General features: G+C 38.6%; 1 protein-coding gene across 1 annotated transcript; it reads right to left on the minus strand.

The window, feature by feature from the left end:
- Positions 1-200: 200 nt before the first annotated feature.
- Positions 201-8,952, minus strand: LOC143416649 (uncharacterized). Its single transcript, XM_076882097.1, has 4 exons — positions 8,926-8,952; positions 2,487-2,602; positions 781-882; positions 201-393 (listed from the first exon to the last, which is right to left on the minus strand). The coding sequence occupies exons 2-4, from the start codon at positions 2,573-2,575 to the stop codon at positions 201-203; spliced, it is 384 nt and encodes a 127-aa protein (XP_076738212.1). The 5' UTR covers positions 2,576-2,602; positions 8,926-8,952.
- Between the last annotated feature and the right edge of the window lie 7,172 nt (positions 8,953-16,124).

The following is a 16,124-nucleotide window of genomic DNA, read 5'->3' on the forward strand; positions in this document are numbered from 1 at the left end:
TTTGTCATTTTTTTTTTCTTTTTGCAATTTTCCACAATTGCAGTTTATGTAATCCCGTGTTGATTGTGTGTCAAATGTAGCACCATGGTCTTGGAGGAATGGTGTCTCATTTCACTTACGTACTGTACCACTGCATATTGTTGAAATGACAATAAAGGCGTTTGATTTTGATTTTCACTTGGGTCTGTGTTCTTAAAAGCTCACCTCTCCAAAGCAGATGTATACTGGTTGTTAAATTTAAGGGGCGGCTCTTTAGACGAGTCACTCTTTAAGGACAGGCAGCTGGTTTCAGGTTCAAATTTAGCTTCTGCTGCACATCCAGCTCCAGAACCAGGTAAATATTCTACTCCAGCTTTAGCTCCAGGTCCAGGTCCAGCAGGACTCCCACCAATCCTGTTAGACGAGAAAAAGGTGTTTTTCATTTAGAGCCACAGAGGATGATGAAGACATAGAATACCATCATCATCCCAAAGAGAAACTGGTTTGTAGGCTGAACATGAGCAGAAGGAAACTCCAAACTAGTGATGGCAGGTAGACAAAATCATTTACAGGACTATTGTGCAGGACTATTGATGGTCGTACTGTGAGCTGCAGGAGTCTAAATGTTGGACATGTATTACAGAATAAACAATATAATAATAATAATAATAATAATAAAGGAATTCCTCGCTGAGTGACTTCCTTTGAGACACAGTTTCTAAACCAGGAAACAACATAAAGGAGTTCATTTAAATCAGACACCAAACTGACATCAAAGAGTTCACGTTACTAACAGCTAACCTCTCTGCAGGTGAGCCTTGTTGTCCTTCACAATCAGTGGAACCAGTTTCAGCCCCAACACTCTTACAGGACACAGAGCTGGGTGGAGGTCCAGGCTGGTTCCTGTGAATAATGATGGAGCAGTGATGTGAGTGCTGAGCTGTGACATGGAGAAGAGTCATGGACAGTTAGAGATGGTCATCTCACCTCTCTGCAGATGATGCATGGTGGACTTTACAATCAGAGGAACCACTGTCAGGCCCATCATTCTTTAGCAACAAACAGATGGGTTCAGGAGCAGATTTACCTCCAGCTCCATCTCTCACTCCAGATTCAGGTCCGAGTTCAGATTCAGGTCCAGCAGGTATCTCATGGATCCTGTCAGAGAAGAAAAAATAATTTTTCATTTACAGCCACAGCAGCTGATGAAGATGTAGACTACCTTCACCATCCCAAAGAAAAACTGGTTTGTAGGCTGATCGTGAACAGAAGGAAAATCCAGACTAGTGTTGGCAGTGTAAGAACAGAGCGCCACCCAGATGTAAACACTCATTTACACTGTGCAGGACTACTGACGGTCCTACTGTGAGCAGCAGGAGTTTAAATGCTGGACATGTTTTATAGAATAAAGGAACTCCTCGATCAGTGACGTCCTTTGAGATGCAGTTAAAAAAAAAAAAAACCAGAAAACAACATCAATAAGTTCATTTAAATCATGTTTTGAGGAATGCACAAACATCCAGGTAAGTAAATCCCAAAAGGTTGATCAATTGATCAATTGTGATGGCATTTGCAAAAGATATTTACATATCAAGGAACTGACCTCAAAGCCCATTGTTACTTCAGTGGTGCTAGTTTCAGTCAAATGTACAAATGTACTGTTTATAAGGCTGGGAAAATCTACAGTCAGCTGAGACTGAAGAAATTACTTGGATGATGATGAAAGGTTTCTCCCACTGAAAATGCTACGTCCAGATGAACAGAATCAGTATTTACTTAAATCAGTTCATTTTACTAACAGCTCACCTCTCTGCAGCAGAGTCTTGTTGTCCTTTAAAATCAGTGGAGACACGTTTACACCAGTCACTTTTCAAGGGTATAGAGCCCTGTTGAGTTCCAGGCCCTGTTTCAAGTGCAGGTTCAGGTTTGAATCTCTGATGGATCCTAAAAGCAAGCTCAATTATAAGTTAAAGTTTCATTGCATATACCAATGGGATGCCATTTTAGATATTTTAATACTGACGTTCACTTACTTCTTTTCTGCGTTTATTTGTTCAAATTTATTAATGGCATCTTTCACCTTGTCTTTGTTCAAAAGCAGATACCTAGGGGGGTCAGACTTAGGCCTGAATTCCTGATTTAACCTAAAAAATGCTTATATGTTAAATCAAAGCTTCACTTCAGATATTAAACATTTTAAACATTTTAAAGCTGATCTTAACATACTTATTTAGAACTGGTTGTCTTTCTCCAAATTTACTATTTTTGCTGTCATAGGACACAAGGTTGGGTCCAGGTCCAGCAGGTCTGATCCTGTCAGAGAAGAAAAATTTGTTTTTCATTTAGAGCCACAGAAGCTGATGAAGATGTAGAATACCTTCATCAGCCCAAAGAGAAACTGGTTTGCAGGCTGAGCATGAGCAGAAGGAATAATGATGGAGCAGTGACGTGAGTGCTGAGCTGTGACATGGAGAAGAGTCATGGACAGTTAGAGATGGTCATCTCACCTCTGAGCTTTGGTCTGGCTCTCATGTTCCCCACACAGAGTGCTTTTAGAGGGAGGGACTCCCTCCTCTCTGTCCTCACACTGATCCATGCTGCTCAGCTCACACACACTTTCTACCTGCAGAGGAAACACAAATCATTCATGTGCACATCAACTGAAACCCTCCTTTCCATCGTGTTGTCCAAATATCAGCTGCTTCTTTCCTGCTTCATTTCAGTGTCAGCTGAACACAGCAAGTCACTGACAGTTGCCTCAAGGAGCTTAGTTAGTCAGTTATTTTATAGATTATTTTTCTATCAAATATCAGGTAAATATAAGTCTATACATTGCTTAGAAGTGATTTTGAAGCATTGTTTTCATCCGCATTCGTCTTTGATTCTGTAAAATCCAGGACACTGATGTAGAATCATCATCTATGTGAAACAAGCTATGTGAATTCTCCCTTTAAGTTCACCTTCTCTGTAATCCAGCCATATTCTAAATAAGACATGTCTTATTTTATGTCTGCAGATCATTTGTGTGTGTGTTTCATTTGACAAATGTGTTTGTAGGTTCTCAGTGATCCAGGTCATTGTAGTCTAAGGAGGTTAGAAAGAAAGTGACTGCATTCTTTCAGTTTCTGGAAGATATTTCATCCAAGAAGCTTCTTCAGTTCAAAAACCAAATGGTGGAGAGTGTCAGATATTTAAATGACATTGGTTTTAGCAACCATAAGTCAGTCTCTTTTAATATATCTCTCAACTCAGTCTCTTCCCCAAGGTTTTATTAGGCACAAACACTTTATTGATGACTATTGTTTTCTTCTCTTTTTAATTTTAAAGCTTACTCTGATGATTTTGAGCTCCCTGTTAACTCTTGTAAATAACACTGTCTTGCCATTGTCAATCAGGTTGCTCTTTTCAAAACTAGGCATTGCTCTGTTAGTTCCTGCACACTCTGGTAAAATCGAACTCGTGGTCTTTGACGCTCCTGTCAAAAAGCAGGGCATTTGTGGAACTCCACTGGTCTGTTTGTCCATTGTGAATTCTTTAAAGAACGTTTTCACTTATACAATAAGTCAGTGAAAGAGACTAGATTTTAATAATCTTATAAAGAATACGAATAACCCAAGAATTATATTTGATACCATTTCTCCTACAACTCTGCATGCTGTGTTACTTTCTGATGAAGATTGTAATACGTTTCTCAATCACTTTCTCAAAAATAAATATATCGAAAATCTTAAAGGTATAAATACTATAGCGATCCATGAGCACAGTCAGGTCAGAAGTGGTTCCAGAGCTTAAAGACAGTTTTAGCTCTCTGCCCTGCCTTTTATCATAATATAAGAGAGAAAAAGAGGTATTTTTAATGATGTTGGGTGTACTCACTTTTTCATGAAAGTTTCCATCAGCAAACTAGAAAAACTACAAACTGCATGGGGCATAGTTTCAGTTGGCAGCACAATGATCTTTGTGAAGCACCAACGGTAACAATACCTTATTTAACAGACCTGTATAAAGACTAACACATATCAGGAGGTTGAATTACACATTAATTCAGATCATAAATCAGATTTATTTTATGTAAAGTGAATAAATGTCTCACTTCCTGTTCTGCTCCATAAGCTTAATCAGTGTATGTGATGCCTGAATCATCAGCTGTCAGAAGAGGAATGTTTAACTGAACACTTCCTCATGTCTGAGTGTGTCACGCTATGTGTTTGCGAACATTAAGCAGGTTTTTAAAACTTTAAGGAGTCTCCAGCTAATGCAGAAAAAATGTCCCTCCCAATAAACAAACTCCCAATAAATCAACTAAGAGCTTTTCACTAATTTAAATGCATCTTTTTACTGTCTGTGTACAAACTGAGCTTTGACTCTCACTTCACACTAGATTTAACTGTGTGTTGGTGAGGATGTAGAGCACACAGTGTGTAGATGACACTCAGAGTTTTAATGAAGCCACTCAGGAGTGACAAAATGATCAGTTGTCATTAACTAATGGTCTTTGATCAGCAGTTGATGATCAACGGTCATGACCATTTGCGTATTAATGATCAAGGAACTGACCTCACAACCCATTGTTCATTCAGAGCTGCTAGTTTCAGTCATTATGCAAATGTACTGTTCATAAATATGGGGAAACCTGCAGTCAGATGAGACTGAAGAAGCCACTTGGATGAGTGACAAAACATTTCTCCCACTGAAAACTCTACATCCAGATGAACAGAATAAACTTTTGTGATTTACTTACCTGGATGATTGAGCATGCAACAAGACATTTGAACTAACTGTGAAGCAGTTTGATGAACAAACACATCATTTTTTCACACACACACTCTCTGAATCACACCTGAACAATGAGGCTGTGCAGCATTGTTGTGTCATACCTACCCTGGAGATAAACTCCTCATAAAAATATGCCGTCTGACTGCTCAGACTGAGTCTAAGTCAGAGTAAAGTTCACATGTTGACGTGTGAAGACATGAAACATTGCTGTATTTGCTAGTGTGAACACGCTAATCACATCTCAGCTCTGACAAAGCCACACTATTAGCTTTATATGGAATATGGACATTTCTACTGCAAAGCTTCAAATGTTCACCAATCTCATTTTCTAGATACAGTCTACTAGATCTAGTCACACTACCTATCTTTGCCTGTACAGTAAAGACTGAAAGCAGAGCTGACTTCAACCACCCAATCAATGAGCAGCATAAACACCTAAACTTTGAGAGAGATTCAAAGTCCCCTTCCTCAGTACAGGCTGAGGAGGGGGAGAGGCAGCAATCTTCCAATTCAATTTATTTATCAACCACAGGCTCAGAGAGAGTTTTAACTCATTTGAAAGCTTGATTATTTGCTTTCTCTACCGTTGCTGGAAAACCTCAGCTTGATAATGATATAATGCATGGCATTTAATCTATTATTTGACTCAACTGCCCTTATTCAAAATTCAAAAGAAGCCACCCACCACAATCCAGTGTGTTAATGTAAATGGACAGTCTTCTTCATACACTAAGGTCGATTATGGTGTTCCACAGGGTTCAGTGCTAGGACCAATTCTGTTTACATTATACATGCTTCCCTTAGGCCGCATCATTAGAAGACATAGCATAAATTTTCACTGCTATGCAGATGACAGCCAGCTCTATCTGTCCATGAAGCCAGATAACACACACCAATTAGTTAAACTGCGGGAATTTACACCATTTCATAACCATTTCATGCATAGTGGTCACTACAGTGAACAGCTACTCAAAGGCTGTTTTCTTGTGTTTGTGTCAGTGTTGATGGTAAACTGATGTGTCACTTCATACGGTCATGGACAATATATATATATTTTTTGTTCTATTGAAAGAAATTTAATGATGCATAGAGGAGAGGGGCTGAGAGTCATGAATAAGTTTCAACTTTTTTTCAATGCAATAGAGAGCAACAGAAGTTGTATTATCACATTAGTTTATGAAAAAAATTACATTTTTTTTTTATTTTCACACAGTGTGTATTATTTATTCATTTTTCAAATTCATAAGTCAAAAGGTATGTTGTCCACCTAAGTGGACATGTAAAAAACACTTTGAAAAGTACATGGTAAATGAAATGAAGTTCAAAAATCTTTTTTTCATGCCTAAAGATGTAAAATAATACTTGAGAAAAAGAACCCTGGTTGAAGTTGTCACAATTCATGCATGAAAGGGTTAACGACATAAAGACCTGGATGGCCTCTAATTTTCTGCTGTTAAATTCAGATCAAACTGAGGTTATTGTACTCGGCCCTGAAAATCTTAGAAATATGGTCTCTAAGCAGATTCTTACTCTGGATGGCATTACCTTGGCCTCCAGTAACACTGTGAGGAACCTTGGAGTCATTTTTGACCAGGACATGTCCTTCAACGCTCATATTAAACAAATATGTAAGACTGCTTTCTTCCATTTGCGCAACATCTCTAAAGTTAGAAATATCCTGTCTCAGAGTGACGCTGAAAAACTAGTTCATGCATTTATTACTTCCAGGCTGGACGACTGTAATTCATTATTATCAGAATGTCCAAAAAACTCGCTGAAAAGCCTTCAGCTAATCCAAAATGCTGCAGCAAGAGTCCTGACAGGGACTAGAAAGAGAGAGCAGATTTCTCCTGTTTTGGCTTCCCTTCATTGGCTTCCTGTTAAATCCAGAATGGATTTTGCTCATAGGGAGTTCTATGACTGTTTTAAGGTATTTGTCTTTAATTTAGTTTTATATAATGAATTATAAGTGCACATCTCATACTGACACCATGTATTTTAAAAAGTACGTTTTTGTGCCTGAAGTTCAAGTTGTGTAGTTTTCTGATTATAACCTAACAAATAAATAAATACATTTATGTGTATGACATGAAAAACCCAAAAAAGTATCTGATGATCTGAAACATGTAGGTGCGACAATTAGAATCCAGGAAGGACGAAATACCTTTTCACATAACTGCATGACTGCATGATGAACAATCTGCATGTCTAAACCAGAAAATCAAGTCCAGTGTTTCTAGGGCTTGGATTTAAAGTTCTCAGTTCTGCCGATCTTTAGGAGACGATGTAGCTACAAACTTTAAAAAAAATTAATCTCGAGTTCATAATAATTCTATAATACAAAATAATTCTTTCCAACAGTACCTGCTTCTAAAACACAAACACACTCACATTACAGCCTGAAGTGTGCAAAGAAAGTATACACCAACAACCCCTACAGTTCACACAGATTATCTTATAACACACTAATGTGCATCAAAATACAGTTCTTCCTTATGATTAGAAACATTTGGATCATCATGTACACATATATGTATTATGTTGGGGAGTAACGGAATACCGCCTTTACATATTTAAAATACAAAATATGAGTATGTATTCCGTTACAGTTACCACTGAAAAAGGTAGTATTCAGAATACAGTTACTTTGTTGAAATAAAGGGATTAGGCAGCTGTCTTTTCCTGTTTCACATGTTAAGTGTTGCCCTCTCTATTTTTGGTTTTCCACGCAGGTGAAAACCCAAACAAAACACCCATTAAGAGGCTCTAATGCCTGTGTCTCAATCTTGCATCTCATAATGATGTGAAGAAATAATTTTAAAAATGATTTAATAAGAAGGCAATAGGCAGAGTGTTACAGGCATCGCCCTAAAGAATGTAGCCTCATGGGCAGTGTAGTCCGTGCAGGGAGAATGGCCTGCCATACCCGTTATGTGTCTGTGAGCGAGGAGGGAGAAAAAGAAGAGTGGAAAAGTCGAGTTATCACCGAGCAGAAACGGGAGCTGGAAGCATGTAAATATAATAATAACCACTGCAGCCAAAAAGAATTCCTGACGAGCCCAGCTGTAAGTAAGCTGTTAGAATCAGAATCAGAAAGGGTTTTATTGCCAAATGTTGAGCAGGTTTACAACATTAGGAAATTGCTGCGGTGCTTCAGTGCAAACATACTAAGACCCGGCTGTACACTTTTTTTGTGTTTTCCTCCGAAACAATAAGTTCCATTGGAGCAGCCTTTCAATGCCTCTCTCTGTCTCTCGCAAGCAAAGTTGACCCAGACAACAAAGTAAAGCTAGTTTTTGGCTACGAGCCCGACACGGAACCAGGCGCATTAGCCAGAGGTCCCTTTGGAGCCACAGACCTGTTTTATATGCGTGCGGAATAGTTTTCTATACGAGATCGCTGCAAAAAGTGCAGCCTTACCTAATGTCCACCTACTGTTACTTATATATCTTTTATATCAACCTCCTAAGACCTGAACTCTTCCACGGCATGCATTTTTCATTTCTTTTTGATATTTGGGCTGATTGGGGCCTAATGAATGTAAAAACAAAGAATTACTAGATTTTCTTTTACCTTATTTTTGTTTTTAAGAAAAATAAGAGCCACATATGAGGATATTCATTTAAAATTTTGATAGAACAGTAGCAGTATAATGTCCTTGTAAGTGGATATCAGGCCCTTGTAGAGCAAAATTAGGTATTTTGGTCTAAATAACCCAAAATGTGATTTTCACACATGTGGACGCCAGGTCCTAACAGGTTAAGATTTAAAAATCTAGTTGGTATTGGAGAGTAACCTTCAGTAACAGTAATAAATCACACAGCAATAGTACATTCATGTAGTTGTAAAAAGAATGATAATATATTAAGTAATCCAAAGTATTCAGAATACGTTACTGTCATTGAGTAACGTAACGGAATCCGTTACAAAATACATTTTGGGGCATGTATTCTGTAATCTGTAGTGGAATACGTTTTAAAAGTAACCTTCCCAACACTGATTGTAACATATTACATCATCAACCAAAGATCAGAGCTGATGCCAAACTGTGTGAGAGCAACAACAGGACATTTAATGTGAGATAATTGTGCAGTAAAAAGGAGAAAAGAGGAGAAAATGTTTGCTCCCTTTATAACAGAAACACTTTACTGAATGATCAGTGAGACTTACAGCAGTGACGCTGAGTCCTGGTTCTCCTCACAGATCCAAGAATTCGCAGAGTGGAGCTAAAGACTTCACCTGACTTCACTTCACCTGCAAACACTGACACATCGACTGCCAGGACTTCCTGTCCAGCAAAGCAGGCTCCACCTCACATTTTAAAACCTGAATGTTGACTTCTTGGAACAAACTGGTTTGATCTGCTTGATCTGTTTTCCTGCAATGTGAAACCTATAAAGTTAACTTGTGGTCGCACATTGTGAACCCAATATGATAACCTTATTAAGTCATGATGTGAAGGTCCAGCTTTTCGGATCCAATTAAAATCAAATCACTCAAGATCCTCTGGAAAACAGCAGGATTCTTGGAACAGAGTTTAATACACAGAATCATGAATCATGAAGAGCAAAATCGTACATTTTACAGCAAAATAATTATAAAAAGCAAAATCGTAGAGCCTTTAAGCACAAACAGCCCAGACACACAAAATGACAGACAGGGAAAAAAGCAGCACTGGATGGCTTCACATTGACTGTGGAACCTGCAGTAGTTTCTAGAACTGCTGGATGATTCATGACTGGGCGTGGCTGCCTGGAGCCGTCAGTTTCACTTTGATGTCACCTTGCTCCCATGATCAGATTTCCGCCAACTACACCAGATCCTCTGCATCTCCGTCTGCTACCCAGATGCTGTCTCTACCTGCAGAAAAATCCTTGCAGACTGCATTAGTTGTGTTGACAGCTCCCACTGCGCCTGTACAGGCCGTTTATGAGCACTGATCTATGGATCCCTGTGAGTATCCCATGCAGCGTTAGTTCTTTAGTTCTGTTAGTTTGTGACTGCATGTACTTTAGTGCCAAAGTTAATAATATTTGTACCCAGTTGACCTGTTCACCACTCTCCTTAGCAACATCACCAATTATTTCAGTTTGGGAAGCACAGTACAAATGTTGTCCTCATGCTGTTAGAGAGAGAAAGCTTTACTCATCTTTACATAGCTATCAATTTAGGGAGTATCTAATAAAGCTGACACAAGCATACCTAGAATAGCTCACTCAGCTAGCTCATCTACCAGGCTGTTTCATTTAACTCTTAAGGTGTCTGTTTTCTGATGACCAAGATTTAATCACAGCCACAGCATAGGGAGCTTTAGGGCAACGACTAGCTGAGACACTGCCTCTCAAAAAAACATCTCTTGACCCAGCTATCTTAGCCAATTATAGGTCAACTCTGACTTTCCTGTTATCTCAGAAATCCCAAATATAGGAGTTGCAAGACAGCCACCTAAACGCCTGCAAAGGAATGCCGTATTTAAAGAGTTTCAGTCAAGTTTCAGAGCTTATCACAGCATAGAAACAGCTTCGGTAAAAGTTAAAAATGATCTTCTTACAGCCTCTGATAGTGGATTCATCTTAATTTCGATACCGTTAACTATAATATGTTATTAGACTGATCAGAGCATGGTGCAGGCATTACAGGTACTGCCCTGCAGTGGTTTGAATCATATTTGTCCAACAGACTCCAGTTTGTTAATGCGAACACAGAATCCCCTTGGACATATATGGTATTCTAACCAGATATTTACCCAGGATGGTGTGACCTTGGCTTCCAGTAAGCCAGGCAGTGGTGGTGCAGGCGAAACAGGTCCGGAGGCGCAGAGGGCAGTGGTGACGACCTGCATGGATCATCGACTGTGGAAACCTTGCAAGTGGATTGTAAAGGTTGGTACAGAGTCTTTCATGTATACATTTTCCATTAATAATTATTTAATTTTAGGAATCATCTAGTTTGCTTACACTGATTACGTTGGCACTTTGTTAGCGTTACAACAATGGTCATACTCCCGAGGTATCTAAACTTTAGTAAGGAATGTGTGCACTTTTAACACCTCTGGTTAGCATTTAGTGGTCAGTTTCACACGTATTTGATTTTTGCTTCTTATGAACAAATTCACTTCACTACTTTTCACTGTCAGTAACATCAATGCACATTGTTCCATTTACTGCATATTGCACTTTATTCATGTCTCTCATTCCACCTGCATCAACATTGTAACGTTTGTCAAGAAGAGATTTATAAATACTAATATTCTCCATTCTGTTCTGCTTTTTTATTGCCCAGATGTTAGTTAGCCTTTGTTCAATTGTCTGTTATATGTCAATAGATACGTATGTCACAAATAAAAGTGTCTTTAACTTTTTATTTTAAAGAATTGTCTCCCAAATCTCTTACATGCTAACTGTATCGTGTTATTTCTGCTAAATCCTGAACTTAAATGTGTATATGGTGTTTATCTGTTTCTCTCTGTTTTAGATGCACATATCAATTTGGAATTCTGTCTCCAAGCCAGAATTGCAGGAGTGCACCACGTGTTGGCTGTTTCACTGCCCTCTGTGCCCCACTCTCAGCCCTACTGTCAGGGCAAAGATTGAGGAGCAAATAAATGGACACATTAAAAATGCTTTGCCTTCAAAGGTATGTTGGTATTAAATATCATAGGTAAAGTTATAAATACGCACTTCTTTTCAGCACCTCTGCAGTCTCTTTGTTGACTTAAAAGTTGCTTTTCACATTTTACAGTTCAGTGCATTCATCAGCGAGAGAAAGAAAAGCGTTTTTTCATAATTTTTTTTTTCCTGTTCACCACATTTCTTGACAGCTCTTGTGATCCACACCATTTTGCTTTAATCTTTGAAGATGGCTTCGATATTTTTGTTAATATGTACAATCTGTTGTTTTTTTCTGTTAATATGTACAATCTGATTGTTAGATAAACTGATTGCATTCTATACAACTACATTTAGATTACATGTGGGGGTTTTTCCACTCTTACAGACAAAATGATATGCCAGTGCTGGCTGCCATGTAGGATGACAGGACACTTTCACTGCCTTGTCTGTAATATGACAATCATACGGCATGGGGATATGGCAAGGCATTTATTGTCATGTCAGCATTCTTCAATGTCAAGTCAGCCACCACAATCAGGACTGCTCCCCTCTTCACTCTCAATGTCTTGTCTCCAGCATCTAAACCATTTTCTGAATCTTCAGTAGAACATTCATGTGCTCCTCCCTCTGTGCTAAATGAAACTGCGGTTTATAGAAAGTCCATGAAAATGAAATGCCCTCACTGTCGTCTTAGTCTTCTTTAAAAAAACGTAAAGGCTCACATGAGGAGGCATTCAAACAGGTCAATAGATGTTTGCCTGGCCTGTCATCTGCAGTGTTTTTGTGTAGAGGGACTTCTTCCTCTTTGTTTTTCAGTTTGCAGAGGACATGGACCTCTTTTTAAAAGCATGTGCTGATGAGCATGGACTATGGGTCAATGCGAGGTTTGACAATTAATGAACAGATGAAGACACTGGCTGTTTGATTGTGTTTTTTTATGTGTTGTTGGGTTTTTTTTTCCCCCATTGTACATAATTCCAATTAAACTTATTACAAAATGTTGTTAACTTGTTTCTATGTCCATACTTATAGTAAAAACTTTAAGTGTAAATGTAACAGCATTGTTTATACTTGTAACTTCAAAATAAAAAGCTTACAATTGCTCATAACATTAAAGTACACTATAAAAACGATAACTAGTAATTGTTGATTTCATTAAAGTTTTTAAATTAAACTGACTTGGAAAAAAAACTTTCCATTTACAACCTAAAAAAGCTTGTCTACCCATTGTTGTCCTAACTAAGATTTTCTAGACAGCATAACAAAGATTATCAACTTTTGAGCAGAGTTTTTGAGTCAAGTTGGGAACCAGTGGAAAACCCCATTGATGACTGGCACATGTGGTCTGAACAAGTTTGAACTAAACCAAACGGACTTTCAACTGAGCCTGAGCAGACCTGAGCTGTGTGATAGTGGTTTACCATGTGTTCTAGACTAAAAACCTCCTAAGAAAATTTGAACCATCGTGGCTAGATTTGGATGTAAATTGCAATTTTTCGACCATTGAGGATTTTCACTTCTGCAGTTGGAGTGTATAATTTTTTTGGACAAGTGCGGGAGCTGCCGACCATTTACCCTAGCAGGTAAGCTAACTACATGTGTTATTAAGATTTTCTACAAGCGCCTAGGCTGCATCCTCCTGAGGACCCGGGAGGATGGAACTAGTAAAACACTGAAAAAGCCCAACAATAGCATTTTTAAGTTATCTAAGTGACTTAATTGAAACCCCCCACCCCACCCAGCTAGCTATTGAGCTGGTGGGTAGTAGACGTCTCCGAAAACGTCGGAGCACTTTTGCAAATATGTGTTGTCTTAATAAACTGAACAGATATTAGAAATTTACACAGCTACATTATTGCCTGAAAATATCTTAAAAGTTTATTTTGTGACCCAGAAAGAGTAATATTAAAACTAATTCCACAGGTAGACCCGATCTGTACGGTCCAACTTTGCACATGCGCAATAAGGATCGGGGAGCCCGATCGGTAACTTTTTTTCTCCCTTTTTTTTTTTTCTATATTATATTGAAATGTTACAATATTGCAAACATTTTAAGAGATGCTTATTATAAGGAGGACGTATTTCTCGGACGCATTTAGAGGAGTCTACTATGAATTTGGGCAGCCTTCGTCGCGCCGCTGTGTCGTAATCGGGCTACAAGCAGCCTCTGAATTTGTCATGGTCCGTGGTCCTGTGTGTGGAATGTAGCCACACCCCCAGTCTGGGCCATCACCGGCACACCTGCTCTCCATCGGGGTGATTACCTGAAGAGCTACTTAACCCGGTGCTGACTGATGCTCCACGCCAGTCCGTTAATCAACTCTCTGTGGTAACGAGACTCCCACGAAAGTGTTGCATTAATATCTTGTTGGAGCTGCGTTAAATCTGCCTACTTGTGTCTAGGTTTCGATCCGGAGTTCAGCGTCTGCCACCTGCCTGTCCTCCTGCTCAATTGGATCACCCGGTGCATCATCTGGCCCATCCACTACCTCCACTATCTTTGCATGAAAACATTATGTTAACATTGACCAACAAACTGGGCCAAGCACGCGTTGTCATGGAGACGCTTTCATGGGTCAGTGTAGGATATGTGCACCAATTATATGACAGTGATATAAGTAACTTGCATATTGTCTAATATTGTTTTTTCACTTTTTCAATGGTCACCGTTTATCCGGTGCAGCAACTTTAAAGTAATGTTTAAAGCTGACTTGACAGTTTGTCAGCTGGTGTAAGATGTAATGGTTTATGTTTATGGAGCCTCATTTCTTCAAAGGAATAGAAAAGGTGATAGAGAGAAGTAAGATGAAAGGGACAAGATAAAAAACTATTAAGAGGTTAACGTAAATACTTCACTACCAACCAGAATAAGGCTCTGCATTACAAAAATTTAAGAGCATTTTCCCTCTTAAACACCTGTAAAAGCATCAAATGTTGAATGGTATATTTGACATGGTAATGTGGCCCTAACCCATTTGACTCAACACGGTTTTAATAGACAGTTTTAACAGACCTCTCTGCATTGAATCATATCTGTTATTAACCTCTGTCTCTCTTCCACAGCATGTCTTTATCCTGTCTTCCTTCTCTCACCCCAACCAATCACAGCAGATGGCCCCGCCCCTCCCTGAGCCTGGTTCTGCTTTCTTCCTGTTAAAAGGGAGTTTTTCCTTCCCGCTGTCGCCAAAGTGCTGCTCATAGGGGGTCATATGATTGTTGGTTTTTCTCTGTATCTGTGAAGCGCCTTGAGGCGACTTTTGTTGTGATTTGGCGCTATATAAATAAAATTGAATTGAATATTACAGTATCTGAATTAAGCAAATAATTCAGATAAAATGGGTGTATTTTCCATCCATCCATTCCATCCACTTTTTAAAAATAAATTCGTCTTTTTCCATCAGTGATTTTTTTTCTAGTTTCTTCATAAAGAGCAAAATATCGAGAGTGCATTTCATCATTTGCTCAGTAGGTTGTGCTATTGCTTTTTGGTTGCTCTAATGTTGCCTGGATTTAGGGGGAACGTCATGAAAAGGAACAAAAATTCTTGTTATTCCTCACATACCGTTGGACAAACGTTATGTTAATGTTCTCTCATTAACAGATGTCTGAGCTGTCACTTTTTATGAAAATGGAAAGAATCTGGGTTCAAGCCATGAAAGATTTGTCATATTGTCCCCATAAACAACATTTTTTTATAGAAATCATTGTGACACAGAGATATATATTTTTTCACAAGAGCATGAATTCAAAATCTTTTGAGTTTCATGTTTATAAAATATGAAAAAGAAGACTTTTATTACAATGTATGATCTACACCTCTTGTTAAAAAAAAAAAGCTGATTGGATGCATTTAACCCTTTAAGACCTACCATAGAACCAAGTCCGCCAGAGCTTATATTATATTTTTACATGCTGTGGAGCCATTTTTGGGAGTATTTCAAGTTGCTATACATCAATACAACAATTATAGCCCAGATTTTAATAATATGTCTGCATTAAGTGCATAGTAATTACATAAATTGCAAAAAAGTGCAATAAACTACAAAAAAATTTTAAATCGTTTTTGCTTTTTTAACATATATTTCTAGTTAGAGAAATTTAAGAGGCTTATCCTTCAAAACTGTAAGTACAAAAAAGTTGCACAAAATAGTTTCCCACCACAGGAAATTTATTTTGAGTGTCTTCATGGTTTTATTTTTGAAATACACCAATTTTTATACACTGCAGGAAAAACTAAAATAAATATTATTGTGCAAATTTGCAAAAAAGCAGCATATGCATCAAAATAAACTATTTCCAGCAGTGCAATATGAGTCCTAAGCATCCCAGAAACGACACAGAAAGTCATAAACTCAAACATAACTTTTAAAAACACCAGTATAGGCTCATGAGGCCCTGATAGGTTTTCACCTACGACTGCACAGCCACTAACAACTCCAACATCATTGTGAAGTTTGCGAATGACACTACAGTGGTGGGTCTTATCACCAATGGTGATGAGACGGCTTACAGGGAGGAGGTCAGCGCCCTGACCCACTGGTGTCAAGACAACCATCTCACCCTCAACGTCACAAAGACAAAGGAGTTGATAGTGGACTTCTGGAGGTGCAGAGAAGTACACACCCCCATCACCATCAACGGCGCTGCTGTGGAGAGAGTGAGCAGCTTCCGGTTCCTTGGTGTACATCTGGCTGAGGATCTTACGTGGTCAGTACACACAAACAAAACAGTGAAGAAGGTGCAGCAGCGCCTCTTCTT

This window comes from Maylandia zebra, linkage group LG3 (assembly GCF_041146795.1).
Source record: "Maylandia zebra isolate NMK-2024a linkage group LG3, Mzebra_GT3a, whole genome shotgun sequence".
Taxonomy (NCBI): domain Eukaryota; kingdom Metazoa; phylum Chordata; class Actinopteri; order Cichliformes; family Cichlidae; genus Maylandia; species Maylandia zebra.